Genomic DNA, 15,836 nt, shown 5'->3' with positions numbered 1-15,836 from the left:
TACCCCCCAACGAATTGGACCGAAATGGATTTCCACCTGCTGATGATTGCACTCGTGCTTGCACCAGTCTTTACACCTGTCCACTGCCAGGTGGCCTGCAATGCGAGGAGCGGCCCTGTCCGCCAGAAACGCATCGTTCTCAGCAGCCCGGGAACAGGTGGGCTGGCCGAGTTGGACACTTGCCAGTACCGCGTGGCGCCATGGAGCGGCCAGGTGTGTCAGGTGCGCGTTGATTTCGAGCGTTTGGAGCTGCCGCAGCCGCAACTGAATGCCAATTCCGGAGTGCTGGAGTGCGTCGATTTTCTGCAGATACAGCATTTCCGGCTGTGCGGTCGCAACAGTGGTCAGCACTTGTATATACCCATTCGCCGGGGTCAGGAGCTGCAGCTTCTGTTCCGACTGGCCTCGTCCCTCGGCAGGCAGTCCACCTGGCAGTTGACTCTCACCCAACTGGAGTGCCCCAGGGACTCCGTCAGGGCTGTAAGGCCCAGGCCCGAGGTGCAAACACCCACTGTTCGACCGATTATGCCCTTTTTGGGCAGCTTCCTGCCACGGACCATCTTCGGCGGACAATCTGGAATCGGCTCGGGTTCCGGTCCCGCTGCCCAGCTTATCCAAACTCTCACATCGCCTTCAAGTGCGGATATGGAGATGCTGGCTCCTCTCGGCTGTGATCAGTACTACAGGACCATCACTGGCGGCATAGTGAGCTTCAATTTTGCGGGTGGCGTCTATATGCCCAACATGAAGTACTCGATTTGTGTCAAGGGAGCGGCAGACAACGAGATAAGGTGAGTGAGTCAGGCCACTCCAAATATATTTCACGCGGTATTCGCCGTATTCTAGTCAACATATATAATTGTCATTCATTGCTGAGTACTTCTTTTTTTGTACATTACAAATGAATAATGTTATAGCTTTGGTTATTTCGTATTAACTATAAAAACATAATAATAATTTAAAATCTTTGTTTTCTCCAATACAGCTACAAGATCACGCACTTTGAGCTCTCGAAGGCGAACTCCGAGCAGCCAGGACCTGCCTATGACACCGATTGCCGCAGTACAGTGCTGACTCCGTTGCGCGTATCCGACTACGTGAGCATCCCCGATGCATACATGGTCGGCAGGCCAGAGCTGCAGGCCACTTACTACTGTGGCAATGGATTGGCTGGCCAGGAGCTCGTGGCCCGGCCGCCTTTTGTCCTGCGATTCGCCAGTGATTCGCAGTCCAGTGGATCTGAAACGGGCTTCCAGCTGACCTACACGGTCCGGCGGTCACAGGATTCCCTGGTGTCCACAGATCTGTAAATTGGCATAATTAAAGCCGGCAGTCTTAACTAAATCAACGCACACAAGTCAACTGGAATTGACATTATTAAATGCAGCAGTGATACTGGCACTGTGAACCAGGACATTCCATGGCCACGGATTTGCCTTAATTAAATGCCCGGCTCCGGCATTAAGTCACATGTATCTATATATGCAAATAAATTATGGAAAGCCCAGTGGCATAAATGATATTGATGACAATAATGGCAAAATGCGTACGGGAAACAGGTTCATCGGAATGCGGATAGAATTTCATAGTTGATTATTTTGATGTATGCTTAACAATGAGAAGCTGGAGCAATTTATTGAGCTGCTATTGCGTAGGAGAAAATAATGCGGAATGGATATTGTCTTGGCGCAGGGCTCAAATTGCATGAATGTGAGCAAATATTTAATTGAGAAATTTAATGGTTGCATGTTGCATATCACTTTACAGTTCGGCCAGTCTTAATTTAAATGGAATGCCACTGCTTAGATTGAGACTTAAAAAATAATTTTATTAATAAGGAATATTTATAGCATAGGTACGTATCGAGTACACCTATTTGAAAACTAAGGTTTACTTTCCCAAAATCCTTCGAAATATTTGGGAATGTTCCGTGATATTTTTAAATAAAATAACTCCGACAGCCACGCGCATATTTGCATTTATAATTGCAAACTGGTGTAACTTGCTTGGATATTCCGGTGCAGGAACATCCATTCTCCATCCCCTCAAACTTTTCACATGCGTCGGCTGGAGCGGATACAAAAGTTTTTCGGGGGAATGGGAGCCGGAACGCAGTGACATTTTGATGCCGACACAGCTGCCACAATTGCCAGGCCATGTATTTTTAATGAAAATTTAACAAAATTTCTGCGGTTTAAGTGCGAAAATTGTCGAAAGCGCGCAGAGCAGGTGGCTGATCGATACGCATTTACACATATTCGGCGGAAACGAACGCGGAAGTGCGAATTTTTGCGATTCAGTTGATGGAACACATATGCAAGCTGCTGCAAAATGTTGAGCAAATAGGCCTTAGGCCAAACGGATATGAAAAGGGATAAATTCAGCATTAAAGGGGACATTGTTAAGTGTCTGGTAAACAGAATGAAATTGCATTTGCATCGATGACCAAAACACTGGGGAAATTGCCTTTCAAATATGCATAGTCATATGCTCCGACACGATGCCAAACAATGTGAGCCAGCTCTTTTGGTCTGACATCGACATCGACATCGCCTTCGACTACTTCCCCTCTCGAATTTATGTAGTCTCCTTTTGCTCTGGAAAACACTTTTGCTCGCTTAACGTTTCTATCCTGGGGCAAATTGTTTTTACCCGACCAGTCGACAAAAGATGCTCCAGCATCTAGGACCATCTTCTTTTGGGCCACCTTTCGCCTCTGGCTTTCTGCCAGCTAAAAAGAGAACTTTAAGCCTGGTCATAACCCAAACTGAAAAGCCAGCTGGGAATGGAGCTCTCATTTCATATGGCACTCGGGCTTAATGGTCACTTCATAAATGCATGCAATTTGGGAGCTCGGCATACACTGCGTATGCGTAATGCAACTCTGCAGCTGCTAAATGCCATGATTGTTGGCCTGGCGCAGTTTTAATTGCAGAATTTTCGGAAGGCAGTGCGATATTTCATTATAAATTGGCTTCTAGTTTAGTAGCCGCATATTTGATTACATGCTGTTTTTTCCATTAACACGCATCTGCTATCAGTTTACAAACTTTATATTAATTTTAAAACTATACTAGTTGGTTTTTGTTTCACGTTCGGAAATGTTGGCCAACAGAAAACTATAAACATAAATTGTTTGGTTGCCAATCTAGCCATAGTCCATTTTGGGAACACGGTGGGGGAGTAAAATTCCGAAATGTTTTTTAGATTGAATTTTTAAATTTTTTCCCTCAACACACATTGGGCGATTTTTTCTCTGTTGTTTTGGTGTTAGCCCGAAATGGTCTATGTTTATTTAAGCATTTTCTCACTGCAGATTTCCCCTCTGATGCTGTCAACTTTGTAACATCTGACCCAACGCCAAAAGCCCAATGCAATTTACGCTGCTAACAAAACATAAAACAAGAACCAGTATTCATAGCACATTGCACAGAAAATTGAAACAAACATTACCAAAAATAAAAATTCCAGATGCGGTTTCAACATTGTAGTTACAATGTCACAAATTATTAATTGCTAACGGCTTTATTTATTGGTGGGCTGGCAGCTAAATTTAACAAACATTTTTCGCTATGCTTTCATAAACTACCAAGCTCTATGGAAGTGTAGAAATATTTTATGCAGGTATTTCTATAACAATGAGCTGTAAATATTTGATATAACTGTGTACTGATTACTCAAAGAACACTAAAATGGTTCAAACATTAATTTAATGTCTGCCTTATCGCGGCTCAAAACACAGACATTTTCACAAACTTAAATGCCAATTAAGTAACATTAAATTGTGCGAAAAATGAATCGCCACAGAACACGTCCTTGAGCCGAGAGAGACTGTCAACAATGACAAAGGAAAAAATTAAGCAGCTAAACAGGGTTTTATGGACGGTCGGCAGAAATAAACAAACAAGTCGGGGCCAATGGAACCTCCGGAAAATCTGTAAGCCACGGCAACATGACACTGGCCAGCTCACACCCAAAAACACACTTGGACTTGTCCCTTATACAAAGGACCAGGCCCAAGCACAAGCCAAAGCCAAAGCCAAAGCCAAAGCCAAAGCCAGAGCCAACAACATAATCTACGGGTTGTCAGCAGCCCAAAAGACCATAAAGGCAAGGCAAACGAGCTGAAGGTCGCCGGACGGGAGGGGCGCAAACAGCCCACCCAAAGTGGGTGGAACGGGAGCAGCAAACAAATTAGTATGCAAGTCAGGCAGCCGATTAGGACACCGAAGTTTTCGCGACATAAACGGACGGCAGGCCACAATGGCAACATCCCATCCCATCTCACATGCCCTTCATGCCTTTCAAGCCCTTTTTTCTTGGTTTTTCGGATTTAGCCAAAATAATGAAGTCGGTCACTGACGCGATCTGTTGCTTGTTATGCCTAGAGAAAAAACCGCAGGAGCATTAAAAATGTTATGGCAAACACAGGTGTGTCAAGTGTTTTGATTTCTTGATACCCAAGTCGCTTCACAACTATTTTATTAAATTGTTGTTTACTATCAATATAATTACTTTTATCTTAAAAGTATAAATACATATTTTATTATTGCTGTTAGCAATCAGAACATGACGTTCCTCGAGAATATAACTCCGAAAGAACATTTATAACTGGGTATCATACACATTAAAAAAGTATTAAAATGTCAGCTAGTCTGCGCACCTTGAAAACCAATTTCCAAAATTAAATGTTCTTGTTGCTGGTCACCATTTTCTTCAGCTGACAGACTGCCTCTTTTTATGTTATTTTGGGTCCTCTGTCGCTCTTGGTCGTTGCTTAAATATTTCATTAAAAAGCCTAGAACAACCTAAGTGGAATAAGTCCATATTCAACCTTTAAAATGACAGTGGCCAGAGAATTTTACTGAATTTAAACAGAATTACTACCACAAAATGGCTACTGTAAAGCGTTCAATGTCAAAAGAAAATGTGTCTTACGAAGAATGTAGCTTTATTGGGAGGAAGTTTCACATTTGTGTTAATAAACAATAAATTTCACAGGCACTCATGTAAATCAAACTAAAAATAGATAATCTAATAAAATGGTACATGTTGAAGCCGAGCAGAAAAATGATAAGCTACATTTGTTGTAAAGTAAATTTTAATAAAAATGCTGTGCAATCCTTTCATTTAACCTCTGTCAATTTGTCAACACATTTTAAAATTAAAATGTGCAAGAATTCGAGAATGTTTTATTACTATGAAGTAAATATCTTGTGCGAGCATGGTTTTCGTTTAAAAGGAAATTCTCACGTGTGCGCAATAGCAAAATAACTTCATAAATTGTAAGGATAATTCACTGATATGATTTAAAGTAATTTTATTAATATGATAAGAAATAAGAATTAAACACTTAAGATTCTTTTCAATTACTTGCATTGGTTTTTATTTTACAAATAAAACATTATTATTAAAGTACGTACTTTATTAGCCCAGTTTTCTTGGCCTAACAGAGATTTTGCTAAAGTTATGGCCGAAACATACTGGCAGTCATATAATTTTCATATTTTCATACATTGTTTAACTTGTTCCTTCGCCCTTTTCGTGGGCCACAAACAATGTGTGTGCAAAACGTAAGTTTGCGTGCTTGGTGCATATAAATTAGTCGCTTATAATATTCTTTTGGCATTTTTCAAATTTCCAGTTCGGTATTTGCCGGCTCTGCCTGGTGAAAGAGTTCGTACGCCATAAAGTATGCAGCTTACGTGCTCAAGGATTTCTCCTTTCCCGCCCTCTTTGCATAGCATGAACGAACAGCAAAAAACAATTATTAACATATTAATAAATTTTAGCATATTTGAAAGGCCATAATTTAGTGTAATTCTAGATGCCTGCAGCTGGGCAACACCTGAGGGAAATTGGATAATCCAGCCAAGCACGTAATTTGCATTTTTTATGGCCGGGCCTTAAAGAGCCCTGACTGATTATGGCCTTAAACAATGCCCGAATATTCCCAGTGATTAGCGAGATTATGGCTTTGTTAGCCTGAACAGTCTTATCAATTTTGAGTGCATTGCAATTGTTTGTCGCGCCTTTGTTCGTTGTGCCATTTGTGTTTTTTTGTGACGAATATTCCAGTTAAGACTATTGTTATTCCCAAAAGAACTAAGCCAATTCCTGTATACATTCCTATAATCGCAGCATTTAGGGCCAGCTATAAGGTATTACATTTTGTTATTCATATGTAGATAATTTCCGCTCATCTTACCTTCAATAGTTTTGTGAGCCCTTCGTCTAATTCCGCATGCAATCTCATTGTAAATAGGGGTGCATAATGATCATAGGCCACGTTCTTGAACAAGCTAGATAAAAAGGAAATGAAGTTTTTATAATAGATCTTTGTATTTAAGCTGATACTATGTTAATATTGAAAACTTCACAGGTACAAGAAGGACGATTTTATGTTCCTGTGTAATTATCTAATAACATCTCTTTATAAAGTGAAATCATCTCTGTCAATCGTACTTTCTTGAACAAATGGTTTTGGAGACTTGACAGCGTCAAATAAAAAACTCACTCAATGGCCTCGTCGCGCACCACTTTCGTGCTAATCATGAGCTGCCCCCTCAGGCTCAATGGAATGCCTAGAGTGGGCTCCATTATCACATACATGCCGTGCTCGGACTCCTCGGGCTGCAGGCCGGTGGTGTTCTCCCTGTACATTTGATCTGTGAGGAAGAAGTGCGGATGCGACATGTAGAACGGACCATTGAAGGCGGGAGGACCGTAATCCAGGACTCCGTTGCGCGGACACTCGCGGTTCTTGAGGCAAAAGCACTCAGTGTCCGGTGACAACTGGCCATTGTCGAGGGTTAGATTGGTGGACTCGTAGCGCCAGACATCAATGCCATCGATGGTGAGGTTTTCCTTGGGAAACAAGTTCAAGTACCGCGCTGCATCTGGTAGGAATATGGTGGTGGGCTGATCCCACGTTCTGTACGGCGACCAGAGTTCCCCCGTGCTGCCATTGACTTTGCCGCATTCGCCAGGATAAAAGCCGGTGGTGTTCTCTCCATTCCACAGAAGCAGATCTCCCAACTGGCTGAGATCTCCACGGCCAGTATGCACTGTAAAGTTTCCCTCGGCCGTCTTGGAGTTATTCCTCTCGTAGAACCAGCCAAAGGTGTTGTCGTTAACCGGGAGCAGAGGCGAATGCAGCTGCTCCACGAAGTCAAGCAGATGGTCATAGTAGCCTTCAAAGAGCCACTGGCCAGCTGTGTGGGTCATGTGCGTGGCGCCGCCCTCGCGACTAAGGGCAAAGTTCATGACCTTGCGCAGGATGCGGCGCATTCGGCGCGAGTACGAAGCAGCTGTCTAAAGCGGATAGCGGGATTAGCGGGGATTATTACTGGATGTGGCGACAGATATTCGGTACTCTTAATGTAAGTTCGAATAAATCAGCAGAACGCTCTTCAAGAGAACAGCTACATTTCACTAAAAAAAGGGGACGCCTTTTGTATAACAAAACATAATTCTTTGACTCCAACTATTCACTTTAACAATTGAGTTTATTTTGGGGAATGTCATATTTTAGAATCCTATTTTCTGCGGTCAAATAGCATAGCACTCAACCTTGAATCAGACTTACCAAAGTTGGAAAGTGTGGGGCTATAACTACATCCTCAAGCGATCCATTTGACTTTTCCGGTAGAAAATGCCAGGTGCGTTTGCCGAAGTAGGTCACCTGGGGCTGATTCCATTCCAAATCTTCCTTGACCTTAAAGTCACTGAAAGTGTAAGGCCCCAGCTGCTCAAAGTGCGGCTTAACGCCCTCGGTGTTCAAATCCCCAGGATTAGTCCAGTTGAAGAGGAAAACTGTGCTATATACCGGCATGGGCGTGGTCACCCAGCGATTGTAAATAAAGGAGTTGGGGGCCAGGGGCAAAAGACTACGAATCCATTGCCGAGATACGGCTGGCCAGGCTGAGGACAGAAAAATTCCAATGGCCAGGATCAGGCCTCCCATGGAGAAGACCCAGATCTTTTGCTGGCGCACACTGCAGCAAGCACAACACATCGCCTCCGATTGATTTCGATACTGGTACGTCAAGCAATTTAAACGGGGTTATTTATAACCGAGCCCACTGGTTGGGATACATTGATGTTCAATAATGGGAATGCACGATTAGATTTCAAGAGCAAATTAACCGGTGATTCTTCTATTATTAAATTAATTTTGAATTCTCCACTTGGAAAGCTTCTGATAGGCTAATCTCCGAAAGCTTTTCACAGTACTACTTTTCAAGAGGCTGGTTTTACGGCCTCTGTTAAATGTTGTACGAAGTTTTGTGATTATATTTCGTTTCACTCATTAGGTAACTCATTAGATGCACTGTACGAAAGAATGTACAACTGACTTACGAAACCGTTTTAAATCGGTATAGGAATCACTTTAACTATTATACAAATTTTTTGAATTTTCTAAATCTAAATCTTAATGAGTTTATTTAATTTTATTTTTATTTTGTGTATTTGATTTTATGTATATTAATTGTAAGCTAATCATTTAAAAAATGATGATGTTTTAATTATAATTTTAAAAACAATTAAAAAATGTTTTAAAATAAACTTTTATTTAAAGAGTTTATTTAATTTTGTGTATAAGCTGCTATAAATTCATCCACGCAATCATTTAAAGAAAAAGACCATAGAAAATTATAAACTTTAACTACATTAATTGTTGTAAAATGAAGATATTTAAAGTTTTTTAAATTTTATTAATTTTTTATTTGTTAAGATGTACTTTATTTTAAAGCTAGAACAAAAAAAGTTTAGAGTTATTTATCACATATGTTTTTTGAATCACATTCATGTGCTGCTCATAAATAAAAAATATTAATACTAAATTAAAAGTTTCTTTCGACCACATTGGCTGGAACTTCCGGTTCATATGGAGTTTCCTCGTTATCCTTGAGAGCCAGTTTGTCCGACTCGGCCTGGCCATACCACTTCCTCTTAATGGTAAGTAAGGTACCAACTGCTATAAGAATGCAGCCCAGGCACAGGAATCCCACTCCAGTATATCTTCCTATAGCGGGTAGATTAAGTACCAACTAAACAGCAACATGCATTATTTAAAATAGGAATGATAGTAGTTCAACAAGCTCTAAAACATACCCTGAGTTCTGAGGCGAGGGCTTCGTCGATTTCCGCTCGACTAGCAGTGGTAAAAAGTGGTGCATAGAAGCTGGGAAGGCCCTTCAGTATGCTAAGGGAAAATGGGTTTATCAAGTCATAAATATGGTATGCAACAATTGTTGTAAATAATTACTCTATAACGTTGTCTGGCTCTATGTACAAGGTAATCATCACATTGGCATTGACCTTCAACGGAACTCCCATCTTGCGCTCCATGATGATGTAAAAGTTATTTTGATCGTAATTGGGATTGTAGCCGTTAATCGTGAGGCCATAACTGTCGTCCGCGTACATAAAATGATCCGCAGAAAGGTACATGGGAACTCCATCGGCACACGGTCCCAGGTCAGTGGCTCCGGTTGCAGGACAATTATCTGGTTGGCGCTCCAAAGGACACCAGCACTTCGCGTTACCATTGGTCTGTCCATTGTCGAAGGTGTTCGGCGTTATTTCGTACTTCCAACCCGTGATCCCCTGGATCGTTTCGCTCTGTCCGGTGAACTCAAGATTTATGATACGACAAGTGTCCGGAATGAAGATGGTCAAAGCCTTCTCCTTGGGCTCATCGGGCACAAAAAGATCCGTGGTGCTGCCATTGAGACGTCCACATTCTCCGTCGTACCAGCCCGTGTGATTCTGGCCCTTCCAATACTTAATTTCACCCATCTCCTTGATGTCACCCACTCCGGTGTGTACAGTGAAAGGACCCTCGAAGTCCTTCGATCCGTTACGGTTGAGGAACCAGGCAAAGTGATCCGACTCGATTTTTGGGACCAATGGATTATTCAGGGACATGGCGTAATGCAAAAATTCGTCGTAGAAACTCTCGAACAGCCATTCAGCTGCCGTGTGGGTCACAAAGAGATGTCCACCATTCGCATTAAGGGCCTCGTTGAACATGAATTTCAGGAAGACGTTGCTATTCCGCATTTGGTTTGAAGCAGCCTCCAAAAGGTAAAAAAGAAAATCTCCTTTTATACCGTACATACCCAAATTGTTTTTTAAGAGCTGCTTATTGCTTGCTTACCAATGAAGGTAAATGTGGGGCCGTAATTAAATCCGTTTGCTTGCCGCCAGAGAGCTCCTCTTCCCAGAACCAAGTTCTCCTGGGGTTAAAGGTCACTGTGCCATTGTCGTGCCACTCAAGATCCATCTTCTTCCTCTCCTCGCGATAAACATAGGGTCCTAGTTGCGCGAAAGTAGGTTTTACTCCATTAGCCTGCACATCTGCAGCATTTGTCCAGTTCCAAAGATACATGTAGACATACACCGGAATGGGCAGCTCCTCCCACTTTTCAAAAGTCTTTGAAGTGGGTGTCAACGGCAAAGCCTTTTTAATAAATTTATTAGTACTCGTCATTGATTTTATTTTTATACAACGCCTCTCACTTTCATAATCTCCGAGTCTATAAAGCCGGGCCAGCATATTATGGCCAAGAGTCCGGACACCGCGAAAAAGGTTCCCAGGCCGAAGACCCAGACCTTTTGTTGGGTCACCCCACAGCAGCTGCAGCACATATTGAGACGAAACAAAGGCTTCCGAGCGACTGCGTAGTGGAAAAATATCGCTCGAGTTTTTATTCATGCACCGCTTAGTAGATTATCCACTAGTAAATAAAGCAGCGGATAATCAGCATGTCTACTGTAGTAATTAGCTCAGTTCGGTTTGCTCAATTGATATGGTGGGGTGATTGTGAACTAAGTGTGTGTTTAGGGTACCGAAAATCCTGATAAATGCAAAAGACTGCACTTAGTTTATTGTGGGTGCTGGCTAATCAGCCAGACTAGCAGTAGTAGCTACTTCATGCGGCCACATACCAAGTACCAGTTGGTAACTAAATCAAATTTAGAGATACATGGTACAAGGTAGTATGGGGTATTAGTGATCGACTATCCGAATTTCAAAGGGGATTTAATTTAATTCCATTTTTATTTTAGGAATTAAGTTTCGATTATCAATTTTTAAGTATTTAATGGCATTGCAGAGTGCTTCCTAATTCGCATTATAAATTAACTTGAAGCTAGTTGATTAAACTATTAATGCGGTCAACTATTTTTGCCTTGAGTCTAGCCTATCTTATCGGTTATATAGCACGTATGCTTAAATTAGTATTTGCAATGCAATTTTTATTGTCAACCACTATAAAAGATCACTTCCAAAGACGGCAATCTAATCTGCCTTAATGAAATTCGATTAATCCCAAAACCATTTTGACTAATCACCCACCTGCTCTGCCGAAATGTTGGCAGTGTGATTAGCAACTCTTTAAGCAGTATTTTAACGCTGACTATTGGAAAATAATAAAAGCGAGAGGCGTTATCGTAAATATTAGCTGCTAATTGAAAGTGGGACAAACCATTTGACTGCAAACATTCCCAAATTAAATGGCTGCGGCTGAAGTGTGTTCGCTTAAATTTTACGCTTTCAAAGTCCACCCTGAAGCTCACCATACTATATCAAATTGTCCATTTTCCTTACTCGAATTCAGTTCAGTAAACTTCCTCCAGCATAGTTGGCAAGTATTAATTAGGCAGCTCCTCGGCTTCTCAGAGTAGCAATAATTGGAATTACTAAGCCACAAAAGCAAGACCCACTATTAGTAATTGAATAGATTGCACTGGCTTCTGTTGATTTCCCCATTGCACTTCAGTGTACATAATCAGCAGACATTGCAAGATATCAAATACTAGGAAATGCCTTGGTAAACACATTACTAAATATTTAGTGTGCATTCCATTCAAACTTTCAATGCTGTAGTCTTTTCAAATACGCCGTGCTAAATTCAATACAATACTCCGAAATACATACATAAACTCTGTTCATATTTAATTGTTATATAATACACATACACACATATATGGATATTGGATTTGCTATATAGGAAAAGTACGACGACTGCAGTTCAGAACATTTCAGCAACATCAGCATTATTTAGGATCTACAAAAATCGGTTTGACCTGTAGAAATACGCCATTTTTTTCGTTGGTTGAGGTAGCCCTTTCAGTTTAGGCCTCAATGGAGCCCTCGGCTTCCAGTTGGGCCTTGCGACTTGGCTGCAAATAATTGATTGCCTTTCAATAGCTTTTCAAATATTTGGTCAGACCTTTTATTACCTTCGGGTGCATCAAAATAAATGGCAGCTCAGCGCAGAGCTCGCCGCCCAGGGCGCCCAAGAAAAGCTTGACCTTCACAGCGTATGAAACAATTATGCCAAAAGCATCCCTCGCATCCTGACTGGCAATACTGAAATATAATTATAAATATTAATATTTCACTTATAAGTATGTGTTTTATGCAATTTTGTAAATAGATTTAGCTAAAGAATTGTTAGTCACCGGGAAAATCAAATTTTTAAAAAGATTCCTAACTTTAAAATTTGATTGAGATCGCTATATAATTTACATATGATTTTAAGTTGATACTTATCAGAAGATAATATTAGAGTTTTATCTGCTAAGCAATAATACTTTTATTATACTATACTCACAGTGTGGTCGAGGCCAGAGCCGTGTCCTTGCGCTTAATATCACCCTCAACGGCGATGCCCGCGCGGTCGCAATTGGCCACCAGAGTGGGCACCAGGTACATGACCTTCTGCAGGCTGGATCCCGGGTTCAGGGGACATCCCTCGCTCGTCTCCATGAAGGCGATCGTGTTGCGGAACTGACCGTTCTGGAACAGGACCACATCGACGCCCTGCTGCACCATGGCCTTGATCTTCTTGACCACCTTGTTGGAGTTGTTGCGCACGCATATGTTCACCGAGATCTTCTCGCCGTGATGGTACAGCTGCTTGTCGAGGGTGACCTCCAGTTCGAGCTCCCCGGGCGACAGAAGGAAGTCCTTGCGAACGACGGTGCAGGGCTGGATGCCCTGCTTGGTGGGTGCGTACTGCACCTTGCGGATGCCCAAGTTGATGGTGCTCCTGCGATGCGATCGATCGCAGTCGCTGTCCCCGGTGAAGATCTTTACGAAGTACTGGACTCCGCAGGGCTGGCTCTCATCACTGGCCTTCTGCTGGAGAACCACCGAGGCCGGCGAGCTGGGTGGCATCTGCATCACGAAGGGATAGGCATTGGAGCCGAGCTTCTTCAGCAGACGCTCCTGCATCTTGGTCAGCTGGATGTCCTGCTTCTGGGGTGGGCACACCTGCTGCGAGACCAGGGTCAGTTCCTTCTGGAACCGCAGACCGATCATCTCGTCGTCCTCGCGTCCATACCGGAAATTGCAGACCAACTGCACGAAGATCTTGCGGTTCTGGCGCACGTACTCATCGTCCAGCACAACGATTCCATCTGCAAGGGGACGCTAATTAATTTGAGATTATTGTTCACAAGCACCCAGCCTCTTGCTTTGCTTGCTCACGTAACCGATAAACCTGGTTAGCTGCTAGTGCAGCCGACTTAACTTAAGTCCCTGGGCTATTGAATTCAGATGCAATGTTGTATAAATGGCAGCTGAATTCAATATCGACGGTAACTCCCTGAGTATATATTTGCTGGTCGGGACATGCCGATTCGAAGTGGAGTTTTTATAATTTCATTTTGATTTGATTTCACTTTTTAGGGAAGCTATTTAAAATTCCAAAGTAACAAGTTGGAACTAAAGTTGCACTGAAGTTCATTCCAATTTAATATGTGTACCAATGGATTTCCTCATTCGTAAGTCCCATCGCACAAGGGCTTCGGTCTGTGACACCTACCAATGGGCTCCACCTGAGTCACGGAATCTACAAAATCACGCCTGTTCATGTAGAGCGTGATCATGTTGTTCGGGGAACACTTCTTGAACACCTTGAAATTGACCACCATTTTGAAGCTGTTTATCAAAAGCTCTGCGGAAATAGTTTAAGCTTCAGATGTGACTTTAACGTTTCGCGCTCGTTCTCGATGGGATACGCCGCGTTGCGTGGTCCACTAGGCTATTAATTAGCGCTCTTTGGCAATCCGGCATTTATACCTGGCATTGTGGCACCTGTCGCCCCTCTAAATTCAATTAGCCGCACAGCAGAAATTCAGCATTTGCACGGCGGTAAACTACTACGGCTTCGGCAACCTTGCTGTGCGCAGTGTCTTTGATATTGACATTGCACCACGACATCGACATCGATGGCTCAAACATTAAATAACGCGCGAGCAACACGGCGTATTAGCAATGCAGGGCAGGCGAATGTACAGAAATAGCTCGAGAAATCGATTTAGTATGCGTATTTTGGTTTGTTGTTTTCCGCCTAGGATGACGTATTTAAGCACAAACATTACGTGGTGGGCTTTGTTCTTTTCCATTTACGTAATTGTTGTTAATTTAATTGAGCCATATACACTCCTCGGCTAAGTACTGATAAGTGGCTCTTTATTATGACATTTATAATAGCTGTATGCTGACTAGACAACGACGAGTTATAAAAACGAGGTACTTAATATATTCCAAGTATACCCCTATTCAGTAACTATACATTTTAAGACATTATTTCCTTAAGGATGTTTTAAATAATTGGTGAAGGAGCCCATTTCAAACTAGGTGTAACCTTAAAATTATATTAAAATATTTATATAGTACGCTGTATCGTAAGCATTTAAATCAATTTTTCTCCAACGAATCCAGACGTTATGTGTATATAATGACACATAAGCACTTAAACTTCACCAGTAAATGTCAGTTGAAGGACCTGCACATTCAATTATGTAAAAATATTCTATGCAAAGCAGCTGGCCACCCTCTCACCACTTGCCATTTCCATTTTGTGCTATGAAATCACATTAGCATAAAGTAGGCTACTTAACAAAGTCAATGAACGTAATAATTATACTCCTGACATTAAAAATATGAACAAAGTTGTGTGAAATATATTGTTCTTTATTGTGTGGTTGGGGACCGGACAGTGGGGAAAGTGGGGCGGAGTTTTCCACCAACTACATCCCTCCCCTTTTCGTGTGTGAAAATGTGGAAAGTGCGGGAAAGTGCCGGCGGACAGTCGCCAAGGGTCCAACAAAACCGACAATGAGGCCCTTAATAATAGCAAAACTTTTGCACTCACGATGTGTGGGCCAGCAGGAAAACGGCGCTGGTTATGGGCTTGTCTCTCATTTAAATACATTACAAGTGAACTTTCCGGGAGGCATGGACACGGTGTTGTCCTGAAAAATGGCAATATGTGAGTTGTTCTTAAGATTCTGTTAGGAAAGCGTTAAGAGCTTTTAAATTCAATCAGTCTGTAGGGTCAGACGCAAATCAGAAATAAAAGCACCTGCCTTAAAAAGGAATTTGGTTTTAGAGAAATACTAAGTATTTAACTATTAAGCTTTGTTTTAATCACACGGATAATTCGAAAAACTATCACCATCTGAAATTCATATGTGGTCTATTGAACCATCCTTTATATAGCAGATTATAGCCATACGATAAAATTGCAAACGACCGCAGCAGGTTGACTTTATTATTTGTGCGCAATTGAGCTAGCTGTGGGTGGTATTGACCCATACCCCTTCAGACTTCTACAATTTCCGAATTTCCCTTAAAGCAGGAGCGATTTAAAATGCCACGGAAGCAGTTTGCCACCATTCTTCTCTTTCAGTCCACTCGAGAGCTAATTTGGGCAATTCAATTGCCTGACCAAGGCGAGACAAAGTCGTCGGCCAAATTGCATTGCACAATCAGCGCGATTGCCACGGACCAAGCTGCGGAGTTTGGCCAAGAG

General features: G+C 42.1%; 4 protein-coding genes across 4 annotated transcripts; 1 reads left to right on the top strand and 3 right to left on the bottom strand.

The window, feature by feature from the left end:
- Positions 1 to 24: 24 nt before the first annotated feature.
- Positions 25 to 1,520, top strand: LOC6614524. The gene is made up of 2 exons (XM_002038919.2): positions 25 to 791; positions 986 to 1,520. The coding sequence occupies exons 1-2, from the start codon at positions 25 to 27 to the stop codon at positions 1,308 to 1,310; spliced, it is 1,092 nt and encodes a 363-aa protein (XP_002038955.1). The 3' UTR covers positions 1,311 to 1,520.
- Positions 1,521 to 5,366: 3,846 nt separating this feature from the next.
- On the bottom strand, positions 5,367 to 8,056 carry LOC6614523 (protein croquemort). The gene is made up of 4 exons (XM_002038918.2): positions 7,589 to 8,056; positions 6,518 to 7,314; positions 6,209 to 6,302; positions 5,367 to 6,154 (listed from the first exon to the last, which is right to left on the bottom strand). Exons 1-4 carry the CDS (start codon positions 8,015 to 8,017, stop codon positions 5,999 to 6,001), a joined length of 1,476 nt encoding a protein of 491 aa, XP_002038954.2. The 5' UTR covers positions 8,018 to 8,056; the 3' UTR covers positions 5,367 to 5,998.
- A 640-nt stretch (positions 8,057 to 8,696) lies between these two features.
- On the bottom strand, positions 8,697 to 10,698 carry LOC6614522 (protein croquemort). The gene is made up of 5 exons (XM_002038917.2): positions 10,528 to 10,698; positions 10,166 to 10,468; positions 9,272 to 10,083; positions 9,118 to 9,208; positions 8,697 to 9,053 (listed from the first exon to the last, which is right to left on the bottom strand). Exons 1-5 carry the CDS (start codon positions 10,654 to 10,656, stop codon positions 8,847 to 8,849), a joined length of 1,542 nt encoding a protein of 513 aa, XP_002038953.1. The 5' UTR covers positions 10,657 to 10,698; the 3' UTR covers positions 8,697 to 8,846.
- A 1,242-nt stretch (positions 10,699 to 11,940) lies between these two features.
- LOC6614521 (phosrestin-2) lies at positions 11,941 to 14,067 on the bottom strand. The gene is made up of 4 exons (XM_002038916.2): positions 13,842 to 14,067; positions 12,627 to 13,434; positions 12,253 to 12,382; positions 11,941 to 12,192 (listed from the first exon to the last, which is right to left on the bottom strand). Exons 1-4 carry the CDS (start codon positions 13,948 to 13,950, stop codon positions 12,145 to 12,147), a joined length of 1,095 nt encoding a protein of 364 aa, XP_002038952.1. The 5' UTR covers positions 13,951 to 14,067; the 3' UTR covers positions 11,941 to 12,144.
- Between the last annotated feature and the right edge of the window lie 1,769 nt (positions 14,068 to 15,836).

The sequence above is a fragment of the Drosophila sechellia genome, chromosome 2L, assembly GCF_004382195.2.
Source record: "Drosophila sechellia strain sech25 chromosome 2L, ASM438219v1, whole genome shotgun sequence".
Classification (NCBI taxonomy): domain Eukaryota; kingdom Metazoa; phylum Arthropoda; class Insecta; order Diptera; family Drosophilidae; genus Drosophila; species Drosophila sechellia.
Note: the sequence above shows the minus strand (reverse complement) of the source record. Positions and strands in the feature narration are given on the sequence as shown.

Excerpts from the sequence above, each read along its gene's own strand:
- LOC6614524 (XM_002038919.2), top strand. The coding sequence starts at position 25 with ATGGATTTCCACCTGCTGATGATTGCACTCGTGCTTGCACCAGTCTTT. Across the intron at positions 792-985 it reads GCGGCAGACAACGAGATAAG|CTACAAGATCACGCACTTTG; the intron begins GTGAGTGAGTCA and ends TCTCCAATACAG.
- LOC6614523 (XM_002038918.2), bottom strand. The coding sequence starts at position 8,017 with ATGTGTTGTGCTTGCTGCAGTGTGCGCCAGCAAAAGATCTGGGTCTTC. Across the intron at positions 7,315-7,588 it reads CCCCACACTTTCCAACTTTG|ACAGCTGCTTCGTACTCGCG; the intron begins GTAAGTCTGATT and ends TATCCGCTTTAG. Across the intron at positions 6,155-6,208 it reads GGCTCACAAAACTATTGAAG|CTGGCCCTAAATGCTGCGAT; the intron begins GTAAGATGAGCG and ends AATACCTTATAG.
- LOC6614522 (XM_002038917.2), bottom strand. The coding sequence starts at position 10,656 with ATGTGCTGCAGCTGCTGTGGGGTGACCCAACAAAAGGTCTGGGTCTTC. Across the intron at positions 10,469-10,527 it reads TAGACTCGGAGATTATGAAA|GCTTTGCCGTTGACACCCAC; the intron begins GTGAGAGGCGTT and ends TTTATTAAAAAG. Across the intron at positions 9,054-9,117 it reads CCCTCGCCTCAGAACTCAGG|TTGGTACTTAATCTACCCGC; the intron begins GTATGTTTTAGA and ends GTTGCTGTTTAG.
- LOC6614521 (XM_002038916.2), bottom strand. The coding sequence starts at position 13,950 with ATGGTGGTCAATTTCAAGGTGTTCAAGAAGTGTTCCCCGAACAACATG. Across the intron at positions 13,435-13,841 it reads GACTCAGGTGGAGCCCATTG|ATGGAATCGTTGTGCTGGAC; the intron begins GTAGGTGTCACA and ends GTCCCCTTGCAG. Across the intron at positions 12,383-12,626 it reads GCTCTGGCCTCGACCACACT|TATTGCCAGTCAGGATGCGA; the intron begins GTGAGTATAGTA and ends ATTATATTTCAG.